The 15321-nt window shown below is 50.3% G+C and overlaps 2 protein-coding genes across 7 annotated transcripts in view; one reads left to right on the forward strand and one right to left on the reverse strand.

The window, feature by feature from the left end:
• Positions 1 to 15321, reverse strand: part of Rnf123 (ring finger protein 123) — a 29259-nt gene that overhangs the window by 1257 nt on the left and 12681 nt on the right. For all 6 annotated transcript variants that reach the window (XM_027933842.2, XM_027933843.2, XM_027933838.2 and 3 more), the window contains 14 exons: positions 14941 to 15047; positions 14522 to 14720; positions 14021 to 14166; positions 13632 to 13715; positions 12834 to 12941; positions 6861 to 7038; positions 5993 to 6067; positions 5772 to 5859; positions 5597 to 5684; positions 5425 to 5509; positions 3958 to 4097; positions 3661 to 3849; positions 3496 to 3571; positions 3182 to 3266 (listed from right to left, as the gene is read on the reverse strand). In XM_027933842.2, coding sequence (XP_027789643.1) covers positions 3182 to 3266; positions 3496 to 3571; positions 3661 to 3849; positions 3958 to 4097; positions 5425 to 5509; positions 5597 to 5684; positions 5772 to 5859; positions 5993 to 6067; positions 6861 to 7038; positions 12834 to 12941; positions 13632 to 13715; positions 14021 to 14166; positions 14522 to 14720; positions 14941 to 15047 — 1648 coding nt within the window. The remainder of the gene's footprint in view (positions 1 to 3181; positions 3267 to 3495; positions 3572 to 3660; positions 3850 to 3957; positions 4098 to 5424; positions 5510 to 5596; positions 5685 to 5771; positions 5860 to 5992; positions 6068 to 6860; positions 7039 to 12833; positions 12942 to 13631; positions 13716 to 14020; positions 14167 to 14521; positions 14721 to 14940; positions 15048 to 15321) is intronic.
• Positions 77 to 2859, forward strand: Amigo3 (adhesion molecule with Ig like domain 3). The gene has a single exon (XM_027933846.3). The coding sequence runs from the start codon at positions 358 to 360 to the stop codon at positions 1897 to 1899; it is 1542 nt and encodes a 513-aa protein (XP_027789647.2). The 5' UTR covers positions 77 to 357; the 3' UTR covers positions 1900 to 2859.

The following is a 15321-nucleotide window of genomic DNA, read 5'->3' on the forward strand; positions in this document are numbered from 1 at the left end:
GTTTGTTGGCTAAGGGAAAGCTGGGTATTGGAAGTGAATTCATACCCCCCCCTGGTGGCCATAGGGGTTCTTAAGCGGCAGGGGATGTGATTTCCCCGCCCCTTGCAGCGGGAGCCAATAGAAGCCCGATGCCCCGCCCCCTGGGCCGGCTTCTGTAAGCGACTATTTAGAAGTCGACCAGGAAAGTGCTGGGAGAAAGCAAGGGGAGACAGAGCTGACTGCAACGTCCATCTGAGCTGAGTAAAGCCAGCATTGTGCCTCCTCGGCCGTGGACCATCCGGCACCACGCTTGTTGGGCCAGAACAAGAGTGGGTGAGTCCTGGATCTGTGACCCGCACAAGGCTTCCCTCATTCTTGATGGTCGCCGTCATGGCCTGGCTAGGGCTGCTGGGTGCCCTGCTGTGCATGCTGCCGGTCGCCACGTTAGGCACCCGAGACCCTGAGGGCTTTCTGCCCGCTGTGCCCCACAACTGCCCCAGCAAATGTGTCTGTGCTGCTGATCTGCTGATCTGCGCAGGCCTGGGGTTGCAGGACGTGCCAGCCACGTTACCTGCAGCTGCTGCTGAACTCGACCTGAGCCACAACGCACTCCAGCGCCTGCGCCCCGGTTGGCTGGCACCCCTCTCCCGGCTGCGCGCCCTGCGCCTAGGCCACAATGAACTGGATGCGTTGGGTCACGGAGTCTTCAATAATGCCAGCGGCCTAAAACTCCTTGACCTATCATCTAATGCATTGCGGGCACTTGGCCCCCACGACCTTGATGGACTTGAGGCACTGGAGATGCTGTTTCTGTTCAATAACCGCCTAGCACACTTGGATGAGCATGCCTTCCACAGCCTGAGTGCACTCAGCCGCCTCTATCTGGGCTGCAACGAACTCATGACCTTCTCTTTCAACCACTTGCACGGTCTGGGTGCGATCCACCTGCGCACCCTGGACCTCTCCTCCAACCGGCTGGGACGTGTCTCTGTCCCTGAGCTGGCCACACTGCCAGTCTTCCTCAAGAATGGCCTCTACTTGCATAATAACCCGTTGCCCTGCAACTGCCGACTCTACCACCTGCTGCAGCGCTGGCACCAGCGGGGCCTAAGTGCGGTGCGAGACTTTGCGCGTGAGTACACGTGCCTGGCCTTTAAGGTACCCACATCCCGCGTGCGCTTCTTTGAGCACAGCCGTGTCTTTGAGAACTGCTCAGCTGCCCCAGCTACCAGCCTAGAGCAGCCTGAAGAGCAGCTGCATGCACAGGTGGGTCGGTCCCTGAGGCTTTACTGCAACACCAGCGCCCCAGCTGTGCACATTGCCTGGGTTTCACCTAAGCACGAACTGCTTGTAGCACCAGGATCCCGAGATGGCAGCATTGCAGTGCTGGCGGATGGCAGCTTAGCTATAGGCAAAGTGCAGGAGCAGCATGCTGGTGTCTTCGTGTGCCTGGCCACTGGGCCCCACCTGCACCACAACCAGACACTTGAGTACAATGTGAGTGTGCACTTCCCACGCCTGGAGCCTGAGGCTTTCAACACAGGCTTCACCACACTACTGGGCTGCGCAGTGGGCCTGGTACTGGTGCTGCTATACTTGTTTGCACCACCCTGCCACGGTTGCTTCCGCTGCTGTCACCAAGCCTGTCGAAGTCGCCGCTGGCCCCGGGCACCCAGTTCACTCCAGGAGCTGAGTGCACAATCCTCAGTGCTCAGTGCCACGCCACCAGATGCACCCAGCCGCAAGACCAGTGTCCACAAGCATGTGGTCTTCCTGGAGCCTGGCAGGAGAGGACTCAACGGGCGTGTGCAGCTGGCTGTAGCTGAGGACTTCGATCTGAGCAATACCATGGGCCTACGGTTCATGGCTGGCTCTGAATCTGCTAGCTCCACAGGCTCAGAAGGTCTCATGATGACCTAGGCTGCCCAGTGCCCTCCACTCAGGCCATGACCCTCCTGCTGCTTGCTCTGTTCCCTGCTACCATACTGAGAACTGCCAGGTGTTAGTGGGAAGCATTGTACCTGGTCCGCCAGCTTCCTTTGTGGTTCTTACCTGAACCACAATGGCCCTATTCATAGATAGAAGAATCAGAGTCTCTTAATTTCCTCCTGCTCTGCCTAGCATGGGTCCCCAAGGCCCCAGACCCCAGCAGAACCTGCTAGTGTCTTCCTTTCCTGGGACCTCCTACTGTCCCAATGTCCCTTAAGGATGGGGGACCAAGTCCATCTGGAAAAGCTCTTACATTAGAGCCCTAGGAACCCCTTCAGTGGCTGAAGCAGATATGAAGGAGTGATACAGAACAGTCAAAGCACACCACCTTCCCCTTCCCATACCTGGGGCAGGGGTCTCACAGGGGAAATGATGGAGAGCTCAACTCCAGCCCGTGTTCCTGGAGAAAGGAAGAAACATCCTCCCTCTGATGACACAGCACTCCCCCAACTACCAGCAGCCAACCTTCTGAAAGCTTCACAACTGCATGCACAGTCTGGTGGGCAGGCATTAGGAAGGAGAACCCCTGGGGACCTGGCCTGAGCCCCAGCCACAGTGGCCCTGCTTTCTCCATCAGTCATTTCAAGGCAAAGTTCATTCCATGGCCTCACGGCACAGCAGTAAAAAGCCTGGCAAGCAAGGCCAAGCTGAGAGGGCCCAGATGGAACTTGATGTCCCTGAGGGCAGGAGCCTTTTAAAGGCTGGCACTGTTCTCAGCCTAATGGTTTAAGGCGGTGCCCTGGCTTCATGTGCACCTCACCACTCCCACTGCAGAGAGGCAGGGAAGGGGTTCTGGGAGCCCCTCAGGTGTGGGGGCTGAGCTACGAGTCCCCATGGCTGTCTTGGACCCTGCTGTTAATGGAATTTTGTAATAAAGGTAATCCATGCTCATTGAGGCCTTCACTGACAGGCAGCATTGTAATGTGCTTGGCTCTTGATCTAGCAGTGTTGCCCTGGCCATTAAAGGATGGTCTGCCCTATACCCCCACTGCTACCTGAGGAATGGCCACAAGCCAGGGCACTTTGTCCTGCTTGGGTCCTTGATTCTTCAACCCAGAGCAGCTGCCACTGTCACCTACTTAAGCAGTTTACATCTCACCACCTTCCCTCTACCTTAAAACCTGATAGTGAGGCCCATTTATAAGATAAGGAAACTGGGGTACAGGGAGGTCCTGCCCAGCTCCCATGGGAGCCCATAGTCTCCAACACTTACTCTGAGGCTTGACCACGCACCAGGAGCTGTACCAGGATGCCTGTCACTGCCACAAGGATAGGGTAGTGGTCCACACTTTCTAGGCCTAAGGGGAGGGAAGGAAGAAAATGAACCTCCCTCATGCTCCTGTGGCAGAGGCTCCAGGCCTGCCTGATGCCATCAACCCTTCTCTCTGTCCACTCTACAGAAGGGCCAAGCTGGGTTCGGGGTGCTGAGCCTGGCTGTCATGGTGCAGAATAGAGAATCGGGCATCATGCTCCTGGCAGAGGACTCAAGGCCTATTGTACAGGGGTGCAGGGCATCTAGGTTCTTACCAGGTAGTCGTAGGGTGACCACACGGTCAAACAAGTTCCTCTCAGCTGTCACACGGTTCAGCACCTGATTCAGCAGCTGTGGGGGCAGGAGCCTGTTGGTACATGGACAAGCTCACCAGTGGGGTATCCCCAGGATCCTACCCTCCTTGCCCTAGATGGACACACCTGTGCAAGACGCCGCAGCAGCATCTCAGAGGTAGGCCGGGCCCAGTCAAGGAATATCTCAGGCACCAGTGTGATGGTCATTTCCAAGACACGCAGCAGGCTGACTGAGAGGTCAAAGCAGGTGGCACATACCTTGAGCTGTCTGCTGTCCACAAAGTTTCGTTCCAGGCGTTCAGCAGCCTGCTGAATCTGTGCAGCCAACAGGTAGGCAAGCAGCAGTCAGAGGCCTGGCTACAAGCCAGGTCCACACCTTGGTCCCTTTACCACCCTGGCCCACAGGGCCCCACCATGGCCTACCTCCTGGATCATGCCAATGAACTCAGAGAAAGCCCAGTTGAGTTGGTTGAGGACGCTGTTGAGGAAGCTGGGTGCCACATCAGAACCCTGCCGCAGCAGGTCTGCCATGTGCTGCTGCAGTAGGGTAGAGGGGCAGGGTTCTGCAAGCGGATGGGAAGGCACATTATCAAGGACTTCAGGACAGTATTCCTGCCTGTTTGCCTTTGTCCTCACCCACTGGTATAAGAACAGAAAGATGGCTCCTGGGAAACATGCAGGTCAGGGTACAGAACTACCTGAGGATTAGAGCTCAACTGTCCCCTCCCTCTCTGGGGCAAACCAAAAGCTGCAGGTGTGTCCAGCCCCATACCACATCATCCACCCTAGGCCTAGGGCAATTATACAGCTGCAGCCTGACCCCAGCAAGTTCTGAGTCACATGCCCATCAGACAGGGCCAGACATAGAGCAACTTAGACTTTTCCCCACTAGCATTGAGGCCAGATTCTCCAAGAATCTACTCTGGGCCCTGCTGTCCTCTACTTTCCTCTGCTGCCCTTGGCCTCTCCTTGACACGTGTCTGAGGTGGTGGGTGCCAAGTCTGGGCTGACAGACAGTGGTAACTAGAGCTCTCAGCTGCAGCTGTCTCAGCATATCTCACCACTCCTCTAGATGCAAATCAATAGTTCCTTCAGCCACAGAACAGATCTGGCCCCCTTGCTATTCTCCACTTGCAGCTCAGTTCTGCCTTAGAGGCAGGTCTGAGATATTTGGCAAGGACTTGCTGTGTGACTTTGCCTAAGGCATTCAGCCTCTCAGAGGTCATTTCTCAGACCAAAGCACAGGCTGCAATGGGAGATAGGCATGGTGAGAACAGTGGCTATAGGCTGGTCAGACTAAGGCCTTGGGCCAGGTCTAATGAAGGTCCTCTAGCTCAAGAGACTGCAGGACACAGGAGAGAGACCACACATTGGCTCTGCTCCCAACCAAACGCCTCTTACTCCAGGAAGCCCCATGATCATCCCTTGGGGCTCTGGCCAATCTCCAGCCTATGCATATCTTGCCTCAGGGATGCAAGGCCTAAACTAAGCCCTTTGGCACCAGCAGATACCAAAGAAGGAGCAGAAGCACACAGTGCTGTGACAAGCCTGGAGGTCAAGGAGCTGGCATAGAGGGCAAGGGACAGAGTGTCTACTCCAGCAGCCTGGGTAAAAATGGCACCTTTTCACTGTGACACTTGCAAAGCAACAGGCCCAAAGGGTACAAATGGAACTGTGGAGTGAGGGGGAGTAGTCCCAGAGCATCCTTAAGCTGGGAAGAAGCAGGAAAAATGTAAGCCCCAAGGGACAAATGGAGTTTGGAGCCAACACAAGTCCAAAAGAGGGGCTGGTAGGAGCAGAAGAGTCTGAAAGAATCCAAGAGCAATGGGCAATCCAAGCTTTTTTGCTCAGGAGGCTGCCAGGCAGAATATGCCCAACCTGGATACTTACTCTGGAGGCTGGGCAAATTGGCATCCTCTGGCTTGGTTTTCAGCAGGTGTGGCAGCCGTGTATAGCGGTACCCGAACCCACAGCCCTGGGGGTGGGGCCAGCTGAGGTCAGTGGGAAAGAGCTACCTTCCCCCCAAAGGCAGCCTCAGCAGCCCCCCTAAGGTCATGCTTACCCTCCAGAGCCGCACTAGGATCCAGTTGGTCTGGGCCCAGGGCCGCTGCTCATAGGGTGCCAGGAGATTCCTCACCATGGCGATACGCCTGTAAGGGTGAGGGGTGGCAGACACATGGTGAGGCGGGGAAAAGTGCTGTGCAGGACAGGGTGTGATTCCCCAACCCCCTACTCACTGATCCTCAGGGATTCTTTCCACAGCCCGCAGAGAGTGTGGGTAGCACACGTAGCTGGCCAGGGCCTGCATCAGTGAGTCTCGAATGTCTGCCACAACAGGCCATGCCTTAGCAGGTGCCCAGCATAAGCCCTATCCCCATGCCACAATATACACAGAAAACAGCCCACCAGAGGTGCCATCCCATCCCCACCTCCCTGGGCCCTCTGCAGGGCACCTCACCAGTGCCTACTATGCGTGTGTCAGCAAAGTGTTTGGCAAGGATGGCAGCCAGGCGAGTCAGGGTCTCTTCATAGCCTGTAAGGGTGGGCAGAGAAAACCACTGGCTGGGAGCAGGGGCTCTGGGAACAGACATGTCCCTTGGCAGAGTGGGTGGGCTTGGGTAGTAGGCTCCAGAGCTAGCTCCAAAAGCCAATCTGGACCTGGGTTGGCACCTGGGGACATTGGGTAGAGCACTCAAACTAGCAGTTGGGGAAGGTAAGGCACAGACTCACTGTGGGGGGAGGGCCTAAACTGGACTCAAACTCATCTTAACACACACATTTGTTGACTCAGCAATCAAAGTCACTGGACACTCACAATTGTGTCTTTGAAGACAAAGCCTGCACCAAGGCCTGGGCAGGGCAGGGTTGGGGCCTGGCAGCTCACACAGCCTGATCCAGAAACCAAATGCCAGGCCAAGCCTAGAATCAGTATCTTGAAGAAGCACAGGATCCTCTGTGGCTATAGCAGGGCCCCACCTCCTGCTATAATTTACAAAGATAAATAGTCTGTCCTTGACCCACTGCCACATACTGTGACTAGCGTCAGGGTGCTTGGGTGAGGAGCCACAAGGCTGCTCAATAGCATCAGGAAGAAGAAACCAAGGGTCCCACTGCACCATCTGTTTTCCCTCCATTAGCAGGGAGAAGCAGGTTCCAAGGCATAGTGTAAATGTGAACTTGATACAGGGAGGACCATGGGATAGAACCAACCTTCCCTCTGTCCTGTGGATGTATGCTGCAAGGCCACATATGGCTTAGATCAGGGCTCCTGAGAGTCACACTAAAGGCCCCTTTCTATCCCCTCCCAGCCTGAATGGTCCCATCACCTGGGAGCTCCTCCATGCTGTGCACAGGACCAAAATAATTCTTGAGAGCACTGTAGCTGTTGATGGCCACACTCAGGTAGAACTCAGGCATGAAGGCAAAGAGGGAACCTGTGCGATCACCATGCTCAATGGTCCGTAGGCAGACACGCAGTAGCCAGTAAATGTCTAGCATTTTCTCCTGCAGGAGGCACACAGGGTGTTAGGTTTTTTACTGGAAGGGTCCTGGATACATTATCTGGTCTGGGAATTGGTAATGCCTCACTAGGACAATGACATCAGAACTGAGAGCTGGACTGCAGAAATGTGAGCAGCAGCTCAAGCAGGGGTGATCAAGTCCTCAGTAGGCAAGAGGAAAGCATCCAAACTGGAGAGTGCAGCACTATGACCCTGACAGGAATTCTGGTTTGCTAGAGGATGATATGACCAAGTCTGAGTTGAAGCACTGCCCAGTGCACAAAGGGGCTGCAGGGACAAGTGGGGACAGCTTAATGAGGATACCAGTCTCGCCCAGGTCCAAAATGGTAGAGAAAATGACTGCATGACAAGGGGAATGCACTAATAAAATACGGAAGCAAAGGACATGTCACACCAAGAAGGGGACCCACACATCTGGTGGTAGTAGAGCCTCCATGGAGGTCAAAAGTACTAGAGGAGAAGCAGGTCTGGTGCAGAGCACAGGGGAGTGTGGTTTAGGAGAAAAGGAGCATGAGGCACCTGGTGGTGTCCCGAAAAAAATTATGTAAAGAGGCAAGTAAATTTTGGTTTGGAGATCAAAGAAGAAAAAGTGGGGAGCAACATAACTGCTAGTGGAAGAGTGGCCACAGAAAAGAGATGAAACCTGCTGAGGGCACTGTTCCCCACAATGTGGCTCCCATAAGTCTGTGTTAGGATCATAGGAAGGGACATAGGCCAGAATGAGGCCCCCAGCCCCAGCTCAGACCATAGCAAATACACCTCTTAGAGTGGAACTACAGTATCTGCACTTGATACCAGCTCTCTGAGGTGCTCCAAAACCCAACAACCCAAGGAGATAAAATCAAGGAGTCAGAGGTATGCGTCTGGGCCCACTCAGGGCAGTAGGCATCTTGCTACCACAGATGGCCAGGGAAGATGGAATCTGAGGTGAGGATGACAATGGCAATAATATACCTAAGGGTCTAATCAATGGAGAAAGAAATTGCCAGCAAGGTTGGGGGAGAACTTGGCAGGACTATATTAGAGGAGTCAAAGAGCCTCTGCTGGGCCAAGAGGTGGGGGAAGATAAGGTGACTAAGACAGAGAAAGAAGAGAGGGGATTGAAGGTAGGTACAAGGCCAAGGACCTTTAATAATGAAAGGAACTTCTCAAAATTACAGATGAGTGAGTCTAAAGATGCAAAGGTAAAGAAGACAGCTCAACATAATAAAGACTCTGTATGAAAAGCCTACATCTGCCAGCACACTCAATAGTGAGCCTGGCATCAGTCCCTCTCTAAGACCAAGAAAAAGACAGGGTTGCCACTTTTGTCACTTCTATTCAACAAAGTACTGTAATCTTAGCCAGAATAAATTAGGCAAGAAAAGAAATAAAAGGCATACAAATTGGAAAGAAAGTGGTAAAATTATTTTACATGTATAAAATCCTAATGATTTTACACATACATACACCTGGTAGAATTAATAAACAAGAGCCAGGTGCGGTGGTGTACACCTATAATCCGAGTGGCTCGAGAGGCTGAGTCAGGAGGATTGTGAGTTCAAAGCCAGCCTCAGCAACAGCGAGGCACTTAGCAACTCAGTGAGACCCTGTCTCTAAATAAAAATATGAGAAAAGGGCTGGGAGTGTGGCTCAGTGTTGAGTATCCCTGAGTTCAACCCTGGTACCAAAAAAAAAAAAAAAAAAATTAATAAACAAATTCTGAAAAGTTGCAGGATGCAAAATCAACACACAAAAATCAATTGTTTCCTTATTTATTTTTTTTTTTTTAAAGAGAGAATTTTTTAATATTTATTTTCTTTTAGTTATCGGCGGGCACAACATCTTTGTATGTGGTGCTGAGGATCGAACCTGGGCCGCACGCATGCCAGGCGAGCACGCTACTGCTTGAGCCACATCCCCAGCCCCCACAATTGTTTCCTTATTAACAATGAACAAAGGAAACCAAGAAAACAATTCCATTTATAAAAACAGGAATAAACAACTTGAAAAAGGCAAAAGACTTGAAGTTCTACAAAAACTATAAAATGTTGCTGCTGAAAGAAATTAAAGATTCTGCCAGGTGTGGTGGCACACATCTGTAATCCCAGCAACGAGGCTGAGGTGGGACGATCACAAGATGGAGGCCATCCTGGGCAACTTAGTGAGACCCTGTCCCTAAATAAAATACAAAAGAGGGGATGTGGCTCAGTGGTTAAGCACCCTGGATTCAATCCTTGATACCACCCCAAAAAAATTCCAAATAAGTAGAAAAACATCCTGTGTTCATGAACTATTAGCTTAATATGTTAAGATGTCAACACTGCCCAAAGGAATCTACCAATTCAATGCAATTCCTATTAAAATCCCTACTATTATTTTTTTTTAGAAATAGAAATTCATATGGAATTTCAAGGACCTTGAGTTGCCAAAATACTCAAGAACAAAGTTGTGCAGGTCTCATACTTTCTGATTTCAAAATGTATGGCAAAACCATGGTAATCAAACCAGTGTGGTGCTGGCATAGACCATTTAATGGAAAAAGGCCAGTCTTTTCAACCAATGGCACTAGGAACAATGGATAGTCACATGGAAAAGAATAAAACTGAACACTTGTTTTATACCATAAAATTAACCCAAATGGATAAAAAATGTAAACATAAGACTCAAACCCACAAAACTCTTAAAAGAAAACACAGAGAAAAAGCTTCATGGCATTGTATTTGGCAAAGATTTCTTGGATATGATACCAAAGGCACGGGCAACAAACAGAAAAAAAATAGATAAAATGGATTATATAAAAATTAAACATTTGTATCAAAAGATACAATCAATAGAGTGAAAAGACAACTGACAGAATGGGAAGAAATACTTGTGAACTATATATCTGGTAAGGGGTCAATAACAAGAACATACAGAGTCAGGCATAGTGGAACATACCTATGACTTGGAGGCTGGGGCAGGAGGATCACAGGTTCGAGACCAACCTCAGCAACTTATCGAGGCCCTATTGCACTTAGCAACATAGGGGGAAAAAAAAAGGGCTGAGGATGTGGCTCAGTGATTAAACAAACCTGGGTTCAATCTCCAATACAAAAACAAAACAAAAAAAAGATAAAAGAATATACAGAAAGTCCTACAACTCAACAATAACAAAAATTAAAAAATGAGCAAAGGGGCTGGGGATGTGGCTCAAGTGGTAGCACGCTCGCCTAGCATGCACGAGGCACTGGGTTCAATTCTCAACACCACATAAAAATAAAGATATTATGTTCACCTAAAACTAACTAACTAAATAAATAAATAAATAATTTTTAAAAAATGAGCAAAGGACAAGAACAGATAAATCTCCTTGGAAGATAATGTAGATGCACATTATGCTCATGAAAAAGTATTCATCATCACCAGTCATTAGAGAGATGCAAATCCAAATTAGAATGAGTTACTACCTCACACTCATTAGTAGAGCTACCATGAAAAAAAAGTGTTCGCGGGCAAGAGGCAAAATTGGAACCCTTGTGTACTGTCAGTGGGGATGTAAAATGGCGCAGCTTCTATGGAAAATAGCATGACAGCTCCTCATAAAAATAAAAATAGACTTACCGTATAACCCAGTATATACCTACTTCTGGGTATATACCCAAGATAACTGGAAACAGGTTTTTGAAGGGGTATTTGTATACCAACTTTCACAGCAGCATTATTCATAATAGCTAAACTGTGGAAGCAACCTAAGAGTCTATGATTAAATATGAATGGATAAACAAAATGTGATATATACATACAATGGAATACCATTCTGTCTTAAAAAAGGAAGGAAATTCTAACACCAGCTACAATATGGATGAACCCTGAGGACATTAGGCTAAGTAAAATAAGCCAGCTGCAAAAAGACAAATACTGTATGATTCTACTCCTATGTGATACTTAAGAATAATCAAATTCAGAGATAAAAAGTAGAATGGCTGAGAGGAAAGAGGTATGGGGAGTTATTATTTAATAGGTGTGTCAGTTTTGCAAGATGAAAAGAGCTCTGGAGATTGGTACAACAATGTGAGTATACTTAACAATTAAAAATAAATTAAGGGGTGGGGTTGTAGCTCAGCAGTAGAGCGCTCGCCTAGCACATGCAAGGCCCTGGGTTTGATCCTCAGCACCACATAAAAGTAAATAAATAAAATAAAGGTATTGTGTCCAACTACAAGTAAAAAATAAATATTAAAAAAAATAACTTCAAGATGTGGGCTGATGGGGCTGGGGATGTGGCTCAAGTGGTAGCACGCTTGCCTGACATGTGTTGGGTTCGATCCTCAACACCACATAAAAATAAAATAAAGATATTATGTCCACCTAAAACTAAAAAATAAATATTAAAAAAAAAAAAAAAAAGATGTGGGCTGAGGTGTGGCTCAGTAGTAGAGAGCTTGCCCAGCAGTAGCAAGGCCCCAGGTTCCACCCCCAGCACTGAAAAGAAAAAAAGATTATAAATTTTATAAATTTTTTTCAGATGGGGGTCTCACTACATTTCTCAGGCTGGTCTCTAACTTGTGGACTCAAGCAATCTACCTATCCAGAAGGTTAGGTGGGACTATAGGTATGTACCACTGTGCCCAGCTAAAGATAAGTTTTATGTCATGTATATTTTACTACAGTTATAAAAACAATGTTGGTGGAGAGGGAAGAAAGAAAGTGTCCTGAGGGGCTGGGGTTGTTGCTCAGTTGTAGACTGATTGCCTTGCACACGTGAAGCCCTAGGTTCGATCCTCAGCACCACATAGAAATAAATAAATAAATAAAAATAAAGATATTGTGTCCATCTATAACTAAAAAAAAAAAAGAAAAAGAAAGAAAGTGTCCTGAGAAGACAGTGTGGGAGAGGATGGCCATATTGTCTAGGGAAGTAGGCAGGTATGAAATCCTAGCGGTGGGGAAAAAAAGGAAGTTTCCCTGACCTGATCACCTTCATGGGGCTGAAGGCAAAAGTTACCTTCCGCAATAAGAGGAAGGAACAAGAGATGGAAGTGGTTTAGATTTGGGGAAGATGCCACTAGGAGAAACACCAAAGCACAGATGGCACAGTGGAGATGGGGACACCAGAAGCCTTGATTGCCTAGTTCTTGAGCAGGGTCACGCCTAGGGGACAGCCCGGCATGTGGACACATGTGCACACACATATCCTACTGGTGGGAGGGAAAGTACAGATGCAAGAAGAAACAAATGGGAAGGACTGGGATTGGGGCTGGAGTCAAACTTCAGTCCCAGTAGGAGTGCAGAGTCCCTTTAAGTAACCCACCAGGTCCAGTATCTGGAAGAGCAGAGGCTCATCTTTCTGATTAGTTGCTGTGTGTACTCATCGTCAAAGATGGCATCTGGCATACTCTAGCATTTGGATTTATGTTATTAAATGAATAAGCAAGTGAAGGAAAATGAGCAGGCCAGCAGCCTTGTGGATGACAAGTGAAGAAGGGAAGACTCAGGGAGGACCACAGAGCCCTAATGTGCTAGGAGAGAAGGCGTTGTCCAGGACTGAGGAAGGACAAGGAAAAAAAGAAAGGCATGTAGAGACAGAACTTGTCTCCCAAAAGGATTCATGAACATTTTGGCGGTCAGAAATGGTCCCTCAGGGCATGAGAGGCACAGGGGAAATGGCATGGGGTGGGAGGAGGGATTCTAAAGGGACTCATGTGTCCCAGGGCCCAAAAAGGCAGAGAGCATGAAGGGTCTGGCATAACCTTGCCCAACCCATAGCCAGATAGTGAGGTTGGGAAGAAGTCAGTTGCTAAGGCCATGCCTACTCACCTGGGAATAGACGGTAGCATGGACCCAAGCAAGACGGCGGCTCAGGTGGTCCAGCTTTTCTGAGAAAACTTTCTGGCTCTTGGTCAACTCTGCAAGGATATCCTTCCTCTGCCACCCAAGAAAAAAGGAAGACCATCAGGACATAGCATCCTAGTGCCAGGAGTAAGTAAGGGGTTGGATTTCACTTTCAAAACTCCTCTGCCACTGACTGGCTGGTGACCCTAAGCAAGTCCAGAACAAGGCCATGGTTGTCCCCTCAGGATGTGGAATTGAGGCCCAGCTGGGGGTCTGTAAGGCCCTGGTTGGAACACCGCAGGGACTCAATGCCCAAACTGCAGCTTAAGCAGCTGATCAGGCCCAGGGCTCTATTAACAGTGGGGGTAAGGAGGTCTACCAGGGAAGCCCAACCCAGGCTAGGCAAGCAGAGGGATTCTGAGAGCGGGGGAAGCCAGGCCTGCTTCCTGCTGACTCTGCAAGTGGCCAAGGAAGCACTCAGGGTATATTCATAATTGATGAGGAGCATAGTGAATGTCAGCACTTAATGGATGGTGGGGGGGAAGGGGGTGGAGCAGGGGCACCTTGGCACCAGGCTGAAGCTGGTTGATAGGGCTCAGGTTATGGCCATCCCTGCTGCCAGCCTCTCATTGCCCTGGTATGGTCAGGGCAGGGGTGGAATAAAAACTGAAGGGGCAGCCCCAGAACCAAATTTTCTCCGTGGGCTGCCCTGGGAACCCCAAGTAAGCAAGCTGCCCATGTGCAACTACCTGCCATCCCAAGACCTGCCTGCCTAGGCCTTACCCGCCTAGGGCACCGGCGAAGCTTGTCCTCCGTGTCCCTCAGAGCCATCGCATATTCATTGACATCATCAGATACACCAACCATCTAGAACATTGGACATGTCCAGGGTGGCTATTGGGTACCTTAGTCAGGCTTATTCAGACTCAGCTTAGACTCCAGTACAATCAACTTCCCAACCTTAGGCCTGGGTCAGTCTCCCACAAAAGGAAACTAAGTCAGCCTTAAGCAGCAGAGGCAAGGCATAAATCAGTCTTGCTGTGCCATGTGCTCACGTGCACAGTCTTGCAATAGGCACCCCTGCTGGCACATGGACATATGCGCACATACATATCCGACCACGCCATGCAGAATACCCTGCACCCAACAAGCATAGACCAACAGTGCAAGACCTTGCCTAGCTGCTGGTGGACGCTGAGATTATACATCATGACGGCACCATCTAGAACTTCCAGCAGTGAGTTCTCGGTGAGGGGCTGCTCAGGTTCCTCAGGGGGCCGTCCTAGCAGCAGGCCCTCATTCCAGTGGCTGCCCTCAACTAGGGAGTCAGGGGAGGGCAGAGTCAAGACAGGGGCATCCTGGTTTTCTCCTAAGCCTGTGCAGCCTGGATGGGCCTCACAGCAGGAGAGATGATCCTCTCTCCCCTTTCCTTACCCAAGGAGGGACCCGCAGGGGTAACAATATAAAAGGGAAATGAGGTGCAGGGCAAGGCCCCACAGTGGCAGGACCTATTTCTGTAGCATTGATTTCTTGCCTTCAGACTGTTCTTCCTATGCCCTTAGGATGCTGCCAGATTACAGGGCAGAGTGGGGGATGGGGATATATTTTGGCTTTGCCCAAGATGGGGAGTTGTACACAACAGAAAGATCCCTCAGGCCCCACACAACACCTACTGTCCTCACGGGTCCTCTGCTCCACACTCAGCGTGCGGACCTTCACTTTCTCCAAGGTGCTCAGAGGCCGCCGTGGGGTCATGAGGCTCACAGCTGCTGTGCTGAGGAAGCGGTTGGCTCGGCCCAGGGTTGGAGAACTGAGCCAGCCAGGCCGGGGCAAGGGCAGTGCTCCCCCCATGGCCAGGGCCTGCATGGGGCGCTGCGGTAGAGAGAGGAGGCCAGAGGCTACTCAGCCCCCCCGGACCAAGGCCCACTTACAGCTTCCTTGATTCTTGGGGGTAGTGAATGGGAATGAAAAGTTCATGCCTCCACCCACAGCAACGGAACCTGCCTGGTAAGAAGACCCTTTCATGGCGGAGAAGCAGCCTGGTATGACATCCCCACATAGATGATAAAGCAAAAGCCCCCTACTGCCACACCTGGGTCCCAGCTGGGGTTGCCTCATCATCCTCGTCCAGGTCATCCATAGTGGCTGCCTGGAGTTCCAGTGGGTCAATCACAATGTTGGCTTTGGAAGCAAGGTCATCTGGAAGGAATGTCAGGACAGGAGGGTTCTCAGGCCAGGGGTAAGATGAGGGGCCATGGGCAGAACAGTCCAGGATAGTGAAAACACTGGCAAGCTGGGAAGGAGGCCTTGCAGGATCCTATTATGCCTGCCCTTTGCCAAGAGAAACCCAGGCTTCTCTGCACCCCAAGGGCTCCTCATCTCACAGTAATCAGTGGCAGGAGGCACTCCCCATCACACCCTCCTGTTGGTCCCCATGTGTTTCCTGTGATATCATGCTCTCCAGGGCCTCTCC

Source organism: Marmota flaviventris, chromosome 8, assembly GCF_047511675.1.
Source record: "Marmota flaviventris isolate mMarFla1 chromosome 8, mMarFla1.hap1, whole genome shotgun sequence".
NCBI classification, from domain to species: Eukaryota; Metazoa; Chordata; class Mammalia; order Rodentia; family Sciuridae; genus Marmota; species Marmota flaviventris.